The sequence below is a fragment of the Coregonus lavaretus genome (assembly GCF_964263955.1).
Source record: "Coregonus lavaretus genome assembly, chromosome: 1".
Classification (NCBI taxonomy): domain Eukaryota; kingdom Metazoa; phylum Chordata; class Actinopteri; order Salmoniformes; family Salmonidae; genus Coregonus; species Coregonus lavaretus.
The window spans coordinates 4,627,971-4,649,224 of NC_139988.1; the positions used below are offsets into that span (position 1 = coordinate 4,627,971).

Consider the following 21,254-nt stretch of genomic DNA (forward strand, 5'->3'; position numbering starts at 1 on the left):
TTGAGCATGGTATAGAAGATAAGACAAGCAGTCACCAGGATAGGCTCTATTACCTGGAACAATACACCTCTGGTCAGCCCAAGGATCTGGTCCGTAGTTGTCTGCATATGGAAGCCAGAAGAGGCTATGCAGTAGCTAAGAGGTTGTTAAAGGAACACTTTGGCAATGAAATCAAAGTCACCACTGCTTACATGGAAAAGGCTTGGAACTGGACAAACATCAAACCCGATGATGGAAAGGGACTGGGTGGTTATGCACTCTATCTAAGAGGTTGCTGTAACGCTATGCAAGACCTACAGAACATGGAAGAGCTTAATCTTCCCTCCAACATAAAGCTGATCATGTCAAAACTTCCCTACAAACTAAGGGAAAAATGGAGGTCTATGGCATGTGATATTTTAGAGAGAAGTCACCTGAGGGCCCAGTTCAGTGACCTGGTAACGTTCATGGAAAAACAGGCCAAAATACTGCAGGATCCGTTGTATGGAGATATTCAAGATCCCCTGTACAACAAAAGGTTTTTAAAACCCAAAACAGAAGCTGACTTTAAACAGCAGTTCAAGTCCAAGAGTAGGGGAAGCAGCTTTGCCACTACAGTAGCTGTAGTGGCAGATTGTGACTCTGAAAAACCTTTAAAAGAACAAACATTCAAAGTAAAGAGACCAGGCACCTACCCTTCTGATGCTCCCAGTATCTCATGTATATTTTGTGCTGGTGCGCATTTATTGGTCGACTGCCAACAGGTGAAGGCACAGCCACATGAATTCAAGGTTGAGTTTCTGAGATCAAAAGGCCTTTGTTTTGGCTGTTTGATGAGAGGACACTTAAGCAGAGAATGTAAAAGAAGGATGACCTGTCAGAGCTGTCAAAGAAAGCACCCCACTATCCTGCACATTGAAGGAAGAGAGAGATTTAGATCTCAAAAGGCAGATATGAGTGGTGTAGCAGTAAAGCGGGAGGAGATTGTCAGCAGTGCTCTTGTTTCACTGGAAGCTGGTGAAGATACCGGGGCCGGTACAGATTGTGCACTCGCAATTGTGCCAGTTCAAGTAAAGGTGGCAAATGGAAGCAAGTCTGTGTTAACCTATGCGTTTCTCGATTCTGGTAGCTCAGCAACATTTTGTACGGAGAGACTCATGAGGCAGTTGCAAGCTAAAGGCAGTGCGACTGAAATTCTGCTACGCACAATGGGGCAGGAGAGTCCTACCAAGAGCTTTGAGATATCTGGATTAGAGATTGGCAATGTGGAAGGCGACACATTTCTTGCATTACCAAAGGTCTACACCCAACATAAGATCCCAGTGACAAGAGAGAACATTCCCACTCAGAAAGAGCTCAAAAGGTGGCCATACCTGAAAGAGGTTCAGTTGAAGGAGATTGATGCTGACGTCGAACTTCTGATTGGCGTAAATGCTCCAAAGGCAATGGAACCCTGGCAAATCATAAATAGCCAAGGCAACGGACCGTATGCAGTGAAAACCCTCTTTGGATGGGTGATGAATGGTCCTCTCAACAGTAGTACCATGGCAGAAGAATCCGGGCGTCCTACGGTGATGGCCAATCGTATCTCAATGGCCGACCTGGGGGTTCTTCTTGTAAATCAGTACAACCATGACTTCCCTGAGAGAGAGTATGAAGAGAAAAGTGAGATGTCAGCTGAGGATCGTAGGTTTATGGAGATAGTATCAAGCTCCATAACCCTCAAAGACCATCACTACTACTTACCGTTGCCCTTTCGCAACAAAGATGTAGTCCTGCCAAACAACCGCGACATGGCAAAGCAGCGGGCTCTAAATATTATCAGGAAGTTCAAGAAGGACAAAGGTTACGCTGCAGAGTACAAAGGCTTCATGGAAGAGATGATAACAAAAGGTTACGCCGAGAAGGTACCACAAGAACAGCTCCTCAGAGAGAAAGGCAAGGTATGGTACATACCACACCATGGCGTTCACCATAAGCGCAAAGGAACGATACGAGTGGTGTTTGACTGTTCATCATCCTATAAAGGTACATCTCTTAACAGTGAACTCCTTCAAGGCCCTGACCTGGCAAACACGCTTATAGGAGTCTTGCTAAGATTTCGGCAAGAGCACATTGCCATGATGGCAGACATCGAAGGAATGTTCCATCAAGTACGTGTCCATGAAGATGACTTAGACTTCCTGCGATTCCTATGGTGGCCGGATGGTGATACTAACAAAAGATTGGAGGAGTACAGAATGACAGTACATCTTTTCGGTGCTATATCCTCTCCAAGTTGTGCAAACTTTGCACTGCGAAAGACTGCAGAAGACAACTGTGAGGGGTACGATGAAGAGGTGATTCAAACAGTCAAGTCCAACTTCTATGTTGATGACTGCCTCAAGTCAGTGGCCACAGAAGAACAAGCCATAGCTCTCACAAGAAACCTCAGGGATGTGTGCTCTCAAGGTGGGTTCAAATTGACCAAGTGGGTCAGCAACAGCCGCACTGTACTAGCTTCTATCCCTGATGAACACAAAGCCAAGCAGATAAAAGAACTGGACCTGGACAGAGAAAAGCTGCCTGTTGAAAGAGCACTTGGAATCCGATGGAACATTGAAAGGGATGTGTTTACCTTCCAGGTCACTGTCAAGAACAGACCCCTTACAAGAAGAGGTATTCTCTCAACTGTCAGCTCTATTTATGATCCATTAGGTTTCCTCGCCCCATTCGTATTAAAGGCAAAGCAAATTCTTCAAGTGCTCTGCAAGCTAAAGTGTGGATGGGACGAAGTCATCCCTGAAGAACACTCTATTTCATGGAAGAGATGGCTCTCAGAGCTGGACCAGCTCTCCAGATTCCAGATCAACAGGTGTATGATGCCGGAGAACTTTGGTCAAATCAAGACCGCACAGCTGCATCACTTCGGTGATGCAAGTGAACAAGGTTATGGCACGGCAAGCTACCTTAGGTTCATAAACGTTATGGAAAAGGTCCACATCGCATTCATACTGGGGAAATCAAGGGTGACTCCACTCAAGCAGATGACGATCCCCAGACTGGAACTTGCTGCAGCAACATTGGCAGTGCGAGTGGACAGGATGTTAAGGTTGGAGCTCCAGATTGAACTTGAGGAGTCAACTTTCTGGACAGACAGCCAGTCGGTGCTAAAATACATCCGCAACGATACCAAGAGATTCCATACTTTTGTGGCGAATAGGGTTGCTATGATCCGTGACCTATCGAAAGCAAAACAGTGGAGGTATTTGAACTCCAAACACAACCCAGCCGATGATGCCTCAAGAGGATTACATGTTGAAACTTTCCTGAACTCAAAGAGATGGCGCAAAGGACCAGAATTCCTGGAGAAAACAGAAACACAATGGCCGAAAGTCCCCGAGGAGCTTGGCTCCATCCCTCCAGATGATCCAGAGGTGAGAAAAGACGTCATCGTAAACAGTACATGTGTGGAAGAAAAGAGTCCGACCAGCAAACTGATTGAGTACTATTCAACATGGAACAGCTTGAAGAAAGCAGTTGCCTGGATGCTGAAACTGAAGAGACTTCTACTACAGTTAAGCCAGAAAAGGAAAGTTCTCACCCAAACTGATCCAGGATCAGATCAGAGTCTGACAAACTCACTGAAGGAACAAATTGACAAGTTCAAACTGACGTTTGGAAAAGAAAGTCTGTCTGTAGATGACCTAGATGAAGCAGAAAAGGTCATCATTCGATTTGAGCAACGACAGCACTTTAAACAAGAAATTGCACTAGTTGTAAAAGGAAAACAATGTGCCAAGAGAAGCGGCTCAATCTGTAAGCTTGATCCAATAGTTGACAATGGCATTCTGAGAGTAGGAGGAAGGTTAAGCAAAGCTGCTATGCCTACGGAACTAAAGAATCCTATGATCCTGCCCAAAGACTCCTACATCTCCAGACTGATCTTACTTCACATCCATGAGCAGGTTGGCCACTCTGGGAGAGGTCACATGCTTTCTAGACTTCGCCAGCGATATTGGATACCCTGTGCCAACTCCTTAGCAAGGAAGATCCTTAAGAGCTGTGTCTTCTGCAGGCGGATGCAAGCTAGAGCTGGGGAACAGAAGATGGCTGACCTTCCACAAGATCGGGTAGCACCTGATTTGCCGCCTTTCACCCATGTGGGCATAGATTACTTTGGCCCCATAGAGGTGAAGCGAGGCCGCGTTCATGTGAAGCGGTATGGTGTGATCTTTACTTGCCTTGTGAGTCGAGCTGTCCATCTAGAAGTTGCTCGTTATCTGGATACTGATTCCTGCATCAATGCCCTGCGCAGGTTCATCTGTCGAAGGGGCCCAGTAACAAGTATCAGAACAGACAATGGCACCAACTTTGTTGGAACACACAGAGAGCTAGGAGAAGCTCTGAAAGAGCTGGATCACAACAAGATTCAAAATAAATTACTGAAGGAAGGAGTGACATGGTCATTCAACCCTCCCTCTGGAGCCCACCATGGGGGGGTATGGGAGAGGTTGATCCGACTGGTGAAAAAGATCCTCTATTCAGTCCTTAAAGAGCAAGTACTGGATGATGAGGCTTTGCAGACAGCCTTGTGTGAAGTTGAGGCGATTATGAACGACAGACCAATCACTACTGTAACAAATGACCCTAACGATCTAGAACCCCTGACTCCGAACCATCTGCTTCATCTGAAAGCAAAGCCAGTCCTGCCACCAGGACTATTCCAGAGAAGTGACCTATACTCACGAAGGAGATGGAAGCAAGTACAATATATAACTGACCTCTTCTGGAAGAGATGGATCAGGGAGTATCTTCCACTTATGCAGGAGCGGAACAAGTGGAACAAAACTAAGAGAAACTTCAGTCCTGGTGACCTTGTGGTCATCGTCGATGACACCGCCCCAAGGAACTCTTGGCTAATGGGGCGTGTGGTGAAGGCTTTGCCAGGGGCCAAAGGTCTTGTCCGGAGCGTCATGGTTAAGACTAAGACCAATATCCTACAGAGACCTATCAATAAACTCTGTCTGCTCCTTGAGGCGACGAAGTGAGACACACACACACACACACACAGTGCTCCATCTTTGAATCACGTGCACCTCTGATTCGTTGATGTCGTACTCTTACATTCTTTGATGTCATACATTTTGTGGACGTCAAACTCTTGACATTTTTTGGAAGTTGAACACCTTTACACTTCAACTCAGACTGAGATCTATAGACTATTTTCCTATATGGCACCTTGTATATTTGTATATAGCTATGAACTGTAATGGTGCTCTGGTATAGAATGTTTTTGTATTGGCTCTACGTTTGAATATTAAGTAATTGTTGTGCATTCAGTGCAGTCAACAATTAGGGGCCGGTATGTTAGAGCCGATTTGGGCATATTTTGTATAAAAGACTGAACATACTGAGCTCCATGTACATTTGTGTAAATATATTAAATATTAATGTATATGATGAAATATTAGGTACGTACCTTTATGATTTATTTACCGGATTGAGATATATTCATTTGTTATTAGTGTAACTCAGTTTTTGGCCCCCCCTCTTGCCCATTCATTGTACTGTGTTAATTGTGTTAGTATAAAGGCAGGAAGTTGGGCCTTCGGGGGGGGGAGTCCTTGCTAGATGCGGGAGCGGTATAGTTTTTTGACCATATAGACATACAGAAATACAGACAGACAGGTCATATTATATTATGTATTTGCATTTCAAGTAATCTCTGCTTTAAGTTGATTGGAGAATACCTTTTTGTTAGATAAGAAGAATAAACATTTTTGTTGCACTATATCCCTGGATCTCATTGAATGTTTGGCCGTTTGGAAACGTTGAGTGTGGACTGTATGCGTCCGAAACAACCCCGCTTCAGGCTAGGGCAGTGGCTATGGTAAAGAGGAAAGGAAGCCACTACACCTACCCATCAATCATCCTCCCTTCAACAAGTATCTGCTGTACCTACCCATCAATCATCCTCCCTTCAACAAGTATCTGCTATACCTACCCATCAATCATCCTCCCTTCAACAAGTATCTGCTGTACCTACCCATCAATCATCCTACCTTCAACAAGTATCTGCTGTACCTACCCATCAATCATCCTACCTTCAACAAGTATCTGCTGTACCTACCCATCAATCATCCTCCCTTCAACAAGTATCTGCTGTACCTACCCATCAATCATCCTACCTTCAACAAGTATCTGCTGTACCTACCCATCAATCATCCTCCCTTCAACAAGTATCTGCTATACCTACCCATCAATCATCCTCCCTTCAACAAGTATCTGCTGTACCTACCCATCAATCATCCTCCGTTCAACAAGTATCTGCTGTACCTACCCATCAATCATCCTCCCTTCAACAAGTATCTGCTGTACCTACCCATCAATCATCCTCCGTTCAACAAGTATCTGCTGTACCTACCCATCAATCATCCTCCCTTCAACAAGTATCTGTTGTACCTACCCATGAATCATCCTACCTTCAACAAGTATCTGCTATACCTACCCATCAATCATCCTCCCTTCAACAAGTATCTGCTGTACCTACCCATCAATCATCCTCCCTTCAACAAGTATCTGCTGTACCCCTACCCATCAATCATCCTCCCTTCAACAAGTATCTGCTATTCCTACCCATCAATCATCCTCCCTTCAACAAGTATCTGCTGTACCTACCCATCGATCATCCTACCTTCAACAAGTATCTGCTGTACCTACCCATCGATCATCCTCCCTCAGTGCATCGTTCTGTCTGTATATAGGTGGTGATTACATTAGATAGCTTTTTATGGTGGGTGGTAAAATGTAAACATTATTTGTGTGTGAGACTCTCTGTTCTCCGGTCGTCATACCTATTGTTTATCACTGCAGAGGCCATGTTTGAAAGATGCATATTTTGCTAGGCCGGAGCCATGTGGCCAACCAAAGCCTATGCCAATTTCTGGTAACAGAGGACAGATGAGGTGAGCTCTCATTGATCATTCAGGTTCTCAGATGGTGTGGGTTTGTCAGTACAGGGTCTGCTCTATCAAGACCTGAACCAGCTGTCAGTACAGGGTCTGCTCTATCAAGACCTGAACCAGCTGTCAGTACAGGGTCTGCTCTATCAAGACCTGAACCAGCTGTCAGTACAGGGTCTGCTCTATCAAGACCTGAACCCAGACAGCTGTCAGTACAGGGTCTGCTCTATCAAGACCTGAACCCAGACAGCAGTCAGTACAGGGTCTGCTCTATCAAGACCTGAACCCAGACAGCAGTCAGTACAGGGTCTGCTCTATCAAGACCTGAACCCAGACAGCTGTCAGTACAGGGTCTGCTCTATCAAGACCTGAACCCAGACAGCTGTCAGTACAGGGTCTGCTCCCATAATTTCATCACTGGTAAGTTTGATCGAGTTTAGTTTAGCTTTTAGCTGTTATGCTAACCAGGTTTAGTTTAGCTGTTATGCTAACCAGGTGTTGACAACAGCACTAAGTTAGCCAATATTAGCTAGCTAAATAGCTTGTAGTCTAACTATTAGCATGCGTCTCTCTCATAGCCGGCGCGTGAGTTTGAGGTTTTTGTAAGCAATTTTTGTATAATAAAGACTTGCATGCATCGATCATCGAATTTGCAGACTAATGTGTGCCTACTGTTCCTAATTGTCACGACTTTCTCCGAGGCTGCCTCCCCTCCTTGTTCGGGCAGGTTTCGGCGTTCGTCGTCACCGGCTTACTAGCTACTGCCGATCCCATTCTCATCACTCCACTTATCATGTCTTGTCTTGTCAATCACACACACCTGGTGCTCATTCCCCTAATTAGTATGTGTATAAGTGTTCCCTCTGTTCCCCTGGTCTTTGTGAGTGATTGTTTCATTGTGAGAGCGAGTAGCTTGGTTGAGCTACACTTCCATTTGTTATTGCCAAGGTGGTGAGTAGATTGGATAGTCATTTATTAATTAGGCTATTAATATAACTCAATCTCATCACTGTGCATGGCTGAGGCGTAGTGGCATAGGCCTACAGGCTATATCAGATACATTTATTTTCTTTCAGTTGCACAGAAAAATGTGGCCTTTGATAAACACATTTCATGCAATTCTACTACACTTTATATGACTGGAGACATTAGCAGAATCTTTTTTAATATGCACAATCACGGGGTAGCCTACTCTACACGGACAAACAGATCAATAAAAAGGACCTTGTCTTGAATGTAACCTGTACCTTGAAATGTAACCTTGAATGCAGACCCTGTACTAACAGCTGTCTGGGATCTAATCCAGGCCTATGAAAAGGAGAGACACAAATTGTACAATATGACGACCATCTAGCCTGGAGGAAGACATTATTGCCCCAAAAACCTCCAGTGGCACTGACCCAATGATAACTTATTGAGAACTTTATTCATGAGGGAAATGTATGGACATTACAGCATAGGACAAAGGCCTCAATGGGATAGGACAACCTGCTGTGACTATTGGTTGTTCCAGCCCAACAATAGATGTAATCTTTATGTGACACTAAAACACCTGAATGAATTAAACACAACCAAAGAATCAAGAGCCCTAATGGTATAGGTGACCTGAAGAAGTGATATTCTATCAGGTGCTTTTCATTTGTTTATGTACTGTAGGTTCACCAGCTGACCTATCAAGACACCCATGTGGACTGGATATGTAAACAATGTGTAAATTAAGCTATTCTCCGCTTCAGATGCACAATGACAAAGGGTGCATTGCAAATTCCCATCAGGCTAATGCCATCATACTGTAAGCCAGTGGTTCCCAACTCCGGTCCTCCAGTACCCCCAACAGTACAGTTTATTGTAGCCACGGACAAACACACCTGATTCAACTTGTCAACTAATCACCAGGCCCTCTGAGTTGAATCAGGCACTGGTGTTGCATGCTGATATCCTGAGAAATAGTGACAATCAAATAAAACTAATTGGAGAGCTTACAACTGAACAAAAAGGCCATGTTCATTTGAGAACACAACACAGGAATACAGATAAATTAAAAGACAGATTCCCTTCCCCTTTTTATTGCAGGATTGTGAATATATTTTAATTATTTCATATAATTTCAAAGTGTACAAGTAAGCTAACTCATAGGTGAAGGTTAGCCATCTTAGTAACAAGTAGGCTATTATTACTAAAGTATAATTTCAGGTGAACAAAAAAAAGTCAATACCAGAGGTGGCCAACCTCGCTCCACTGATCCCTGATCTACGGGGGAGCTCTCTCTTCTCTTCCTTCAATGTGATTAAAGGCTGACTCAGTGTTTCCACTGTCTGAAAATAGACCTGCTGTTAGTTTCTGATATATAGAAGTGTTATAAAAACTCACTTTTTATATTGAGGGAGAAGAAGGGTGGGGTGAGAAAGATGGCTATGTTGGTGTGTCTCCTGAATCTCTTTCCCAGTTTAAATAGACCAAAATGCTAAAGTAACACAAATAGGATTCTGGGCAGAATTATTGACAGGCTTGGCACCGTTGTGACAGAGGGAGAGAGAGGCTGGGAGAGGGAGAGAGAGGTAGAGAGAGGGGGTGGGGCAAAGATGGAGCGATACGGGAAGTAACAGAGAGAGGGGAGGGGGTGGCAGAGAGGGGGAGAGACCGCAGGTGGCAGAGAAGGTGAGAGAGAGAGGCAGAGAGACAGAGAAATAAACAGAGAGAGAGAGAGAGAAGCCCCCCTGTAGCTCAACCCCCTGTGGAAGGAAAATATCACAACTATAATTTAAATGTTTTCCTCATTTCACCCTCTAATGTTTCTCACAACTCCTCGAGGGCTTCCGCCTGGGATGGGTGTGTGTGGGCCGCGGGTGGAAGAGAGATGGGTGGGTAATGCTACATGAGTGTGTGAGAGAGAGGGAGAGAGAGAGAGTCTGGGGTGGAGGACGAGAAGAGCGATGGGTGGTAATGCCAGTATGATGGAGTCCCCCATTTGCCCTTCGGCACTTTGCCAGCTTCACCCCCCTGACACACAGCGGCTGTGGAAGAGACTGCACGCCCTGAGTCATTCAGTAGAGAGTAGAGTGAAAGTGGATGGGTCGGGACTAGAGGAGTTTTCCCTCCTGTGTGTCTGTCTGTCTGTGTGTGTGTGTGTGTGTGTGTGTGTGTCTCTGTGGGTGTGTGTGTGTGTGTGTGTCATAAGCATCACTACCTGACTAACAAGGTTCCCTGTTAACGGGGAGGACAAGACTGATAACACAAGGTTCCCTGTTAACGGGGAGGACAAGACTGATAACACAAGGTTCCCTGTTAACGGGGAGGAGGGGAATGATTATACAAGGTTCCCTGTTAACGGGGAGGAGGAGACTGATAACACAAGGTTCCCTGTTAACGGGGAGGAGGAGACTGATAACACAAGGTTCCCTGTTAACGGGGAGGAGGAGACTGATAACATAAGGTTCCCTGTTAACGGGGAGGAGGAGACTGATAACACAAGGTTCCCTGTTAACGGGGAGGAGGAGACTGATAACACAAGGTTCCCTGTTAACGGGGAGGAGGAGACTGATAACACAAGGTTCCCTGTTAACGGGGAGGAGGAGACTGATAACATAAGGTTCCCTGTTAACGGGGAGGAGGGGAATGATTATACAAGGTTCCCTGTTAACGGGGAGGAGGAGACTGATTACATTTACATTTAAGTCATTTAGCAGACGCTCTTATCCAGAGCGACTTACAAATTGGTAACACAAGGTTCCCTGTTAACGGGGAGGAGGAGACTGATTCCACAAGGTTAACCGTTAACGGGGAGGAGGAGACCAGTAACAAAGGCCTTTTATAGGCAACTTTGAGGAGAGCTATACAGTTGGACCCCAGGAAGACTAGGCATCAGCTAATGGGGGATCCACTCTAACTCCATTACTGTCAATCAAGTCATTTATTTCATGGTAACCCCAACCTTTTAGTTGTTTTGGTATGCTGCCATGCTAAGAAACCCTTTCAGCCAGCACCTGTGTAGCCTGCTGCTCACTGATGTAACAACTAAACCCTTTCAGCCAGCACCTGTGTAGCCTGCTGCTCACTGATGTAACAACTAAACCCTTTCAGCCAGCACCTGTGTAGCCTGCTGCTCACTGATGTAACACTAAACCCTTTCAGCCAGCACCTGTGTAGCCTGCTGCTCACTGATGTAACAACTAAACCCTTTCAGCCAGCACCTGTGTAGCCTGCTGCTCACTGATGTAACAACTAAACCCTTTCAGCCAGTACCTGTGTAGCCTGCTGCTCACTGATGTAACAACTAAACCCTTTCAGCCAGTACCTGTGTAGCCTGCTGCTCACTGATGTAACAACTAAACCCTTTCAGCCAGTACCTGTGTAGCCTGCTGCTCACTGATGTAACAACTAAACCCTTTCAGCCAGTACCTGTGTAGCCTGCTGCTCACTGATGTAACAACTAAACCCTTTCAGCCAGTACCTGTGTAGCCTGCTGCTCACTGATGTAACAACTAAACCCTTTCAGCCAGCACCTGTGTAGCCTGCTGCTCACTGATGTAACAACTAAACCCTTTCAGCCAGCACCTGTGTAGCCTGCTGCTCACTGATGTAACAACTAAACCCTTTCAGCCAGTACCTGTGTAGCCTGCTGCTCACTGATATAACAACTAAACCCTTTCAGCCAGTACCTGTGTAGCCTGCTGCTCACTGATGTAACAACTAAACCCTTTCAGCCAGTACCTGTGTAGCCTGCTGCTCACTGATGTAACAACAGCACAAAGGACACATGGCACCTATCACAAGCAGACAAAACAGAAACAGCAGTACCACGCTGAACAGGCTTCTAAACAGCTTCTACACCCAAGACATAAGACTCCTGAACATTTAATCAAATGGCTACCCAGACTATTTGCATTGCCCCCCCACCCCTCTTTTACGCTGCTGCTACTCTGTTTATCATCTATGCATAGTCACTTTAATAACTCTACCTACATGTACATATTACCCCAATTACCTTGACTAACCGGTGCCCCCACACATTAACTCGGTACCGGTACCCCCTGTATATAGCCTCGCTATTGTTATTTTTACTGCTGCTCTTTAATTATTTGTTACTTTTATTTCGTATTATTTTATATTGTATTTTTGGGAGATTATTTTTTTTTGTCTTAAAAATGAATTGTTGGTTAAGGGCTTGTAAGTAAGCATTTCACTGTAAGGTCTACACCTGTTGTATTCGGCGCATGTGACAAATAACATTTGATTTGAACAAACCAACACTAATGGATGCCAGGGGAGTGTGTTTGTGCGTGCGTGCGTGTATGTTGTAGTAGTAGGACAGAGGAATATTACCACAGGAGACCATCACATTGTAACAGGTTCTGGGAGTCTGGCCAAATACATCACCTGGGCAGCCATCCCTACTACAGCCATCCCTACTACAGCCATCCCTACTAATGAAATGACATTTAATTTGATGGGTCCTACTGACGGAGGATGAACACGTCTCAGAATCCAACTGTGGAGAGACAACATGAGTTTCAACAAGACTGTAATGTCCAATATCTGGACCCTGCTCTAGCCAACTCCTTGCACTAAACAGCACTTACATACAGATACATTACAATTCAGTCAATTAGCAGATGCTCTAATCCAGAGCATTTTACAGTTAGTGCATTAATCTTAAACTAGCTAGGTACGACAACCACATCTCACAATCATAGTAAGTATGTTAAGCGCAAGAATGGTAAGTACACCGGCAGGGTGTTCATTTTCTGTGTTGCACAGCAGCCCTTATAGCTACTCAAATCAAATCAACATTTATTCTTCATGTGCACAGGATACAGCAGGTGTAAATGGTACAACAGTACAGTACTACTGTAGCATTTTCATGTGATATTAGGTTTTATTGATACCATTCAAAAACAGACAGTTCTCTGAAGAGAACATAAACTTAGTGACAGCATAGAGGAGACAGGGTCAACAACATACACACAGTAGAGTTCCCAGGGTTTTCTGATGTGATCATGTGGAACAGAGGAGGGCTGACGTGTGTGTGTGTGTGTGTGTGCGTGTGCGTGTGTGTGTGTGTGTGTGTGAAGAGAAGAGGGCTGACAGTTGTTTGCTCATGACATTTTAACCAGGCAAGATGAAGCCATAGTGCCCTGCATGGACAGGTATCATGGGCCATAGTGCCCTGCATGGACAGGTATCATGGCCTATAGGCTTGTAACAAGAAGAGTTAAGATCATACCATTATCAAGTGTTTAGACCCAGTAGTATAATTGACTTATTAACTTGGAATTTCCCCTCTGTCATTTACATGCCTGACCAGTGACCATGCACAAACAAATTCCCTTGTACACACACTCATACTGTATGCAGGTAGCTTAGTGGTTAAGAGCGTTGTGCCAGTACATTTACATTTACATTTACGTCATTTAGCAGACGCTCTTATCCAGAGCGACTTACAAATTGGTGCATTCACTCTCTAGCCAGTGGGATAACCACTTTACAATTTTTTTTATTTTTTTTTATAGGGTAGAAGGATTACTTTATCCTATCCCAGGTATTCCTTAAAGAGGTGGGGTTTCAAATGTCTCCGGAAGGTGGTGAGTGACTCCGCTGTCCTGGCGTCGTGAGGGAGCTTGTTCCACCATTGGGGTGCCAGAGCAGCGAACAGTTTTGACTGGGCTGAGCGGGAACTATGCTTCCGCAGAGGAAGGGGAGCCAGCAGGCCAGAGGTGAATGAACGCAATGCCCTCGTTTGGGTGTAGGGACTGATCAGAGCCTGAAGGTACGGAGGTGCCGTTCCCCTCACAGCTCCATAGGCAAGCACCATGGTCTTGTAACAGATGCGAGCTTCAACTGGAAGCCAGTGGAGTGTGCGGAGGAGCGGGGTGACGTGAGAGAACTTGGGAAGGTTGAACACCAGACGGGCTGCAGCATTCTGGATGAGTTGTAGGGGTTTAATGGCACAGGCAGGGAGCCCAGCCAACAGCGAGTTGCAGTAATCCAGACGGGAGATGACAAGTGCCTGGATTAGGACCTGTGCCGCTTCCTGTGTAAGGCAGGGTCGTACTCTCCGAATGTTGTAGAGCATGAACCTACAGGATCGGGTCACCGCCTTGATGTTAGCGGAGAACGACAGGGTGTTGTCCAGGGTCACGCCAAGGCTCTTCGCACTCTGGGAGGAGGACACAACGGAGTTGTCAACCGTGATGGCGAGATCATGGAATGGGCAGTCCTTCCCCGGGAGGAAGAGCAGCTCCGTCTTGCCAAGGTTCAGCTTGAGGTGGTGATCCGTCATCCATACTGATATGTCTGCCAGACATGCAGAGATGCGATTCGCCACCTGGTTATCAGAAGGGGGAAAGGAGAAGATTAGTTGTGTATCGTCAGCGTAGCAATGATAGGAGAGGCCATGTGAGGATATGACAGAGCCAAGTGACTTGGTGTATAGCGAGAATAGGAGAGGGCCTAGAACTGAGCCCTGGGGGACACCAGTGGTGAGAGCACGTGGAGCGGAGACAGCTTCTCGCCACGCCACTTGGTAGGAGCAACCGGTCAGGTAGGACGCAATCCAAGAGTGAGCCGCGCCGGAGATGCCCAGCTCGGAGAGGGTGGAGAGGAGGATCTGATGGTTCACAGTATCAAAGGCAGCAGACAGGTCTAGAAGGACAAGAGCAGAGGAGAGAGAGTTAGCTTTAGCAGTGCGGAGAGCCTCCGTGACACAGAGAAGAGCAGTCTCAGTTGAATGACCAGTCCTGAAACCTGACTGGTTTGGATCAAGAAGGTCATTCTGAGAGAGATAGCAAGAGAGTTGGCTAAAGACGGCACGCTCAATAGTTTTGGAAAGAAAAGAAAGAAGGTATACTGGTCTGTAGTTGTTGACATCAGAGGGATCGAGTGTTGGTTTTTTGAGAAGGGGTGCAACTCTCGCTCTCTTGAAGACGGAAGGGACATAGCCAGCGGTCAAGGATGAGTTGATCAGCGAGGTGAGGTAGAGAAAAATCTGTCGATGTGTCCTTGAGCAAGGCACTTAACCCTAATTGCTCCTGTAAGTCGCTCTGGATAAGTGTCTGCTAAATGACTAAAAATGTAAATATGCAGACCCAACGCAGCCTCCATTACTCAAAACTTGCACTTAGTACTGTATATCTGAGTACAGTTGCTTAAAGTGATTTTGTAGTCATTACTCAAACCGATAGAGTCAACGTGACCCTGTAAGGCGTCCAGATTTGAGTTGTATCAGCTTGACATTTTTGAGTAACGCCCCCACTAAGCCACGCCTCCAATATAATTTTCCAGTGTGCCTTGCCTTTTGGAGTGAATTGTAGAGTTACCACCCATGACTGTGTTTGTTTGTGACAGAGACATGGTTGTTGAATTCATTCATTTTCAGTCCTGGGGCCTTCACCAAGTGAGTTCCTAGGCGAATGTTATCGTTAGAATTAAACTCTTTATGACAATACATTACACATCTCATCAGGCCTTATTTTGAGACCTAGCTTTACCCTAACACAGTGGCCTGAAACTCATGGTTTACAGGCTACATCAGGCCCGCAAGTAGGGTAAATTTCCTAAAATTCCCAGATTTTCTAAAAATCCTGGTTGAAGGATTTCTATGAATCTTCCAACTGGCATTTCTGGAAAACCTCGGAAATCTACCAGAATTTTGTAACCCTACCTGCAAGTCACATTTTGCTGGCTTGCAAAGTGATGTGTTATTCCTATTGGAAGTCAGGATATCCAACAGTTCACATACTTTTTTTGTTTTTCACGAAGGTATCTTTAGAAAGTGTTACGGGACGGGTCAGTGAAAATGGTGGAGCTCATTGGTTGAATCTTCTTGTTAATGAAACAGTTGATGGAATAGGAGTCGTTTAGGTCATTTGTTTACAAGAAAAGTTGAATGTAGGCCTAAGCCTATTCACTAACCATTCTACACCACATGTGGGTCTTTCTATATATTATGATTTATTATATAGGGGACAACTTTTTAGAGCTGTTTGTATTATACAGATGATTTTAGTTGCTTAATATACAGCTTGGGCCAGGGCGCCCTCTCTTGGCTTGGGATATTGGAGGCCATCTAAACTTTGCCAGGTATTAACATTTACATTTTAGTCATTTAGCATACGCTCTTATCCAGAGCGACTTACAGGAGCAATTAGGGTTAAGTGCCTTGCTCAAGGGCACATCAACAGATTTTTCACCTAGTCGGCTCGGGATTAGAACCAGCGACCTTTCGGTTACTAGCACTACGCTCTTAACCACTAAGCTACCTGCCGCCCCACTTAAATATGGATATACAATTTTATGCCACCCCATCTTAGATAGAGATCAGGAACAAGCTCATTTTCTGATTGAGATTCAATCTTCTTGGTGTTTTACAGCATCTACAGGTGTAGTTATATTACTGTGGGTTCAATTATACCATACGGTTAGAATAGAGCTACCAGAATTATGGATACAGGGTAGATAAGGGTAAAGAGGGAGCCAATGTTGACTTATAACCCAAATCACACAATTGTGTATCATTGTATAGTTTCAAGACATAGGTCTAATGTATTTCTAATTTGGAGTATAGCCTGGAAATATTGGGGAGTCTATCTAATAACATGGAATGATTCATGCACATCTGCACTACAATGTATGTAAAGTAACACAAGGCAAGTTGTAACAACAAAATACCTCAAATTAGAAACCACTTAGAAAGATGTTATTAAATTTGCTAATGCTTGGTTAGTGTCTCTAAAAAAAAAAATGTTCAGCCTGTATTCTAAATATTCTTGCCGCCTCTCTTTTCTTTAAATTATTGACCTTGTGGAACATTCCCCATGTATCTGATCACATTTAGGCTTATCAGTAAGAAGAGGTATTTTGATTGGTATATAGTTGATGACAATAATTATTGTTGTATTTTCTCACAAGACTCAGATTAGACTTGGATTTGTAATGGGGGTAAACTGTAGCATTTGTTAAAACCCCTTACCTAAAATTCCACGAGGGTACATGGACATGTTACTGTAGTGGTCCTCTGTAGCTCAATTGGTAGAGCATGGCGCTTGTAACGCCAGGGTAGTGGGTTCGATCCCCGGGACCACCCATACGAAAAAATGTATGCACACATGACTAAGTCGCTTTGGATAAAAGCATCTGCTAAATGGCATATTATATATTATAGTTTTGTCTACCCATAATCGATCTAGTGGTTTACAGTGCCTTGTTCTGTTCATAACCTACAATGCATCTTCACACCAAAGATAAACACTGGAAGTTCATTTAAAAGCTATTTCCTTACATTTTAACAGTATCTATCAAACTGAAAACAGAATTGCCAGACACAAATTTGTTAGCTCACAAACATTTTTCGGGGACATTTTAAACGTTGCTAGTCCTTTGATTTAACTAAGTGTGAACAATCCCAAACCCATCACGTGCATAATTTGTCCCACTGTGCTTGCCATAGCTAAATATTGGGCTCGTTTGAGTGGTAATCAAAGCAACCGACTGTAGACGAAAATCGAGGAAGTCGGGGGAGGTGCATCTGCGACAACCGAAAGTTGGACACTAATGTGGTTTTCCAACAGCAAGGCTCAGTGCAACATGGCAGTGTTACAAAGAAAAACATTTACAAACAATGGTAATGTCGAAATAAACATGTCTCCGACCCCCATATCACACACTCACAAACTGAACATATGGGTGTACAATCAATTGGGGAGAGAGAGACTCAAATATCACATTCATTGTTGTAGGACTACATAGCCACTATTTTGTACATATGACCTGTGGCAAAGTTTCTTCTTGTTTCAGTCACTTCTTTGATCCCGTTCGCGTGGGTCAAACAAAAACACTAATGTTTGATTGACAAATAGTGCCTCCCACAATGCAAGCAATGGCTACAATGTGCAGCTGGTGAGGAGCAAATGCAGAATATTGAAGACGACTGCAGTCGAAACTTCATGACCTTTGATCATATGGTTGTTTTAAAGTTCATGCAGTCGACATGTAGGCGCATATTGGACAATTTTTTAACCATAATGGTGACTATCGGTCACCGACTTGACAACAGAGATCTGCTCGACGTACCCTTAGGGCTTGTTCCACCTTTCAGCTGTTAGTGCAGGCAACTCCCAACTGATCTACAAGTCAGCTTGCATCATAAATAACGAATCATTATCATTTGTAGATCAGTCAATCTTAATTTACCCATCACGGTTTTGAGGCTGTCGAACACGGCCACCAAATATTTTTTATAACTAACCCAAGATAGACCTAAGCCATTATTTTCCAATGTGAGCAAATGAATCATAGTGGGCAGAATAAGAAAGTAGGGGGCAGAGCCAAGCACGAGCTAGTGAGATCCTATTGGCGCGTTCTAGCAGTTATTTGCATATTTCTGTTAGGTAACGCCTACTCCGTAAAGTCCTTCTAAACAACGCAGTTTTTTTTTTAGAACTTTGGCAAAGAGTAAAGTCTACAAAACACAGTCCACTCTGTTTGTTACAGATTCTAGTTTTGGAAACAGAAAACTATACGGAGATCAAATGTTTTATCGATGAAAAAATTTGCAGAATGTCGGCCAAAATCTATCTAGCTCCAGCTTCTCCCGCTGCCGGCCACTGGGTTTCCTTTCATCACCATATTTGGTAGTGAGTGGAAACGCCAACCGGACGCTTCACATTTATACATCCGGTGAAATATCTGGCTCATTGTTCTATCAATTCAATTCAATTTGCTTTATTGGCATGACGTAACAATGTACATATTGCCAAAGCGAACTTTGGAGATTAAGTGATACATTTACAATATTAACATAATTAAAATAATAGTAATCAATATATTATCTGTGACGGCCACTCGGTTGCTAATTTTGCTCCACGTCGGCTGCACATGCGCACTGGTCACCTGCAAGAGATGAGAGACTAGCGACCAGTAAGAATGCTGGATGCTGGAATTACATTTTAAAACAACATTTCGATGGAAGTATAGCATCTGGGTGAAAATATGTTCAAGAAACTAAAGCAAAAGATAAACGAGGAGCAATCGCCGCAAAGGAATGCGCAGTCACCGCAACAGGCCCAGCAGGTTGGTTCAGTTAACGTTAGCTAGATGTCAAGCTCAGCTGTTCGAGCTACAGCGTTAGCGCAGAAGAAAGTCTTGCTTTGCTTAGCCAACTAGAACGCAAGTCTAGGCTAGCTTGCTACCTTATTGTTTTCGGTGAAACACAACATGTATAACCGCACTCAAATGTCTAGCTAGTATCTCCCTACTACTATTATGCAAAACGAAACGAATTTGCTAGCTAGTTAACTGCTCAGAACCGAAAGTATGAGCAGCTCAGAACCGAAGTCTAACGTTAGTTGGCTAACTTAACTAATCTATACTAGTTAGTCATGTTAGAAATAAAATAACAAAACAATAGTTATTGTTTTACATAAATGTAATCAAATCAAATGTAGTTGTCTGTGGAACCATTACATTTGCCCCAGCCAGCCAGGGCATCTTTACATAATTGATTGACTGAGGGGCTTCTTTACTAGTATAGTAGCTAGTGTCAGTTCCTACTAGCCCTTGATCATGACTCTCAGTTCCATTACATTACACATGACTCATTGACATTGGACGAAGGCGTCTTCTATACCGGAGAGTTTTGTTAAAGGTGTTACACATAGGATTTTTTTGTGTCTGTTATCTAGTGAAAATCGCTCTGTCATTTCCTGGTTGCTAAAATTCTACACTGCGCTCAATTTCAGTTTGTGAGAAAACAAGCACTGAAAAATGTTGGGAATCATTGTACCATTAAATATATTTTCAATAACTTTCGTTTTGGTCCACCAGCATCAAAAGCTGTAAAAACGATATGTTTAGTTATTGAAAATATTTCACAGCGCTTTAGATGGTGCAATGATTCCCTACACTATTCAGTGCTTGTTTTCTCACATAAATTGAAATTGAGCGAACAGTGTAGAGTTTTAGCAACCAGGAAATGACAGTGATATCCACTAGATAAAGTCAGAGCAGCTTTCCCAGTTTGACAACAGATGCCGATCTGGCGGGAGAAGTCAATAGGCGAATAGCACAGCCAATCGCAACACTGGCGGGTAATTAATACTGCGAAACACTATCATTCTACTATTAGCGCCAGATATATTATGGACATTTTCTGAAATTACAATGTAAAAATAAATCCTATGTTTAGCACCTTTTTTAAGCGCTGCAACGCTCAATCTGATCATTAACACGCGTCGCTTGCTGTACAGTTTTGGAAGCATAAGGACCTTATCTTTCATATCAGGAAAAAACTAAAGGTTAAATTGATACACCTTGTTAGTGTTCCAACACGGCCATATCTCCATGTTACGGCGTTTGTTCACGGAAAATCTTGTTCACGGCAACCACCTGTGCTAATGAGCTATCTAGCACGCTCCGAACACCTGTGTCCAAGCGTAACTCGGGAAGTGTAGTTTCGTCAGATGGAGGCACCCATAGCTGTATGGATCTGTAACTCCTACAGTAAGTGTATCTTTTTTAATTGAAGGATTCTTTCTCACTGATGAAAGACGAGCGATGATTATTGACGTTTCTAAACATTAAAACACAGTGTCGGGATTATACTTCACATGCGCCAGTCGTGGGCGAAGCTAATGGCTGTAAACTGTAGGGAGAATGCTGCCTAGAGTTTTCGAGAGCTACAGTTCCTACTAGTAACGGTGTCTAGCCAGTCAGCTGGTTGCTTCCTTTTGACAGCTCCATGCATGTCACTCCTACTGGATGATAATTATGACATTTTAACCCATGATATGTCTGTCGATCTCAAGGTAATCTGTTGTAGTGTCTATAAAACCTGTCTTGTAAGATGGCAAACTTTACAGAAAAGAGTAGGCGATTGTTTAGTAAGGGTCGCTTGGTCTGTTAGTGAGTCAACACTAGAATCTTACCTGATGATAGCCAAGTAAACAACAATATTATCTACATTTAACAGATGCAGTTTTCTTATGTGTAGAGTGAAATCATTATTCTGTGGACTTGAATATGTTGGACAAACGTGTTGTTTCTATCACGATCAATAACAATAATTGTTCATAAGGTGGGCCCTGGAGAGAGACGCAGCAGCCACACCCCCTCCTCCCTGCACCAAGATGCCTCAGCCTCCCCTAGTGATAGAGAGGTAAGACATGAGTGTCATCCAATGATGTATGTAATGTCATCTGACCTACACTACAGTCCTCTGTGGATGTGCTTTGGCTCTCCACTGCAACAGCAGCTTGCACAGAAATAGGCCTACAGTAAGCACTGCCACTTTAGGATCAATTCCTTGTAAGGATTGCTTGCAGTAATGTTATATTTTTA

At 43.9% G+C, this 21,254-nt stretch overlaps 1 protein-coding gene across 1 annotated transcript in view; it reads left to right on the plus strand.

Annotated features, from left to right (window-relative positions):
• Positions 1 to 18,798: 18,798 nt before the first annotated feature.
• LOC311107081 (golgin subfamily A member 4-like) overlaps positions 18,799 to 21,254 on the plus strand; it is a 60,588-nt gene continuing 58,132 nt past the window's right edge. Inside the window, exons 1-2 of the mRNA XM_084149546.1 lie at positions 18,799 to 18,989; positions 20,992 to 21,072. Coding sequence (XP_084005672.1) covers positions 18,909 to 18,989; positions 20,992 to 21,072 — 162 coding nt within the window. The 5' untranslated portion in view covers positions 18,799 to 18,908. The remainder of the gene's footprint in view (positions 18,990 to 20,991; positions 21,073 to 21,254) is intronic.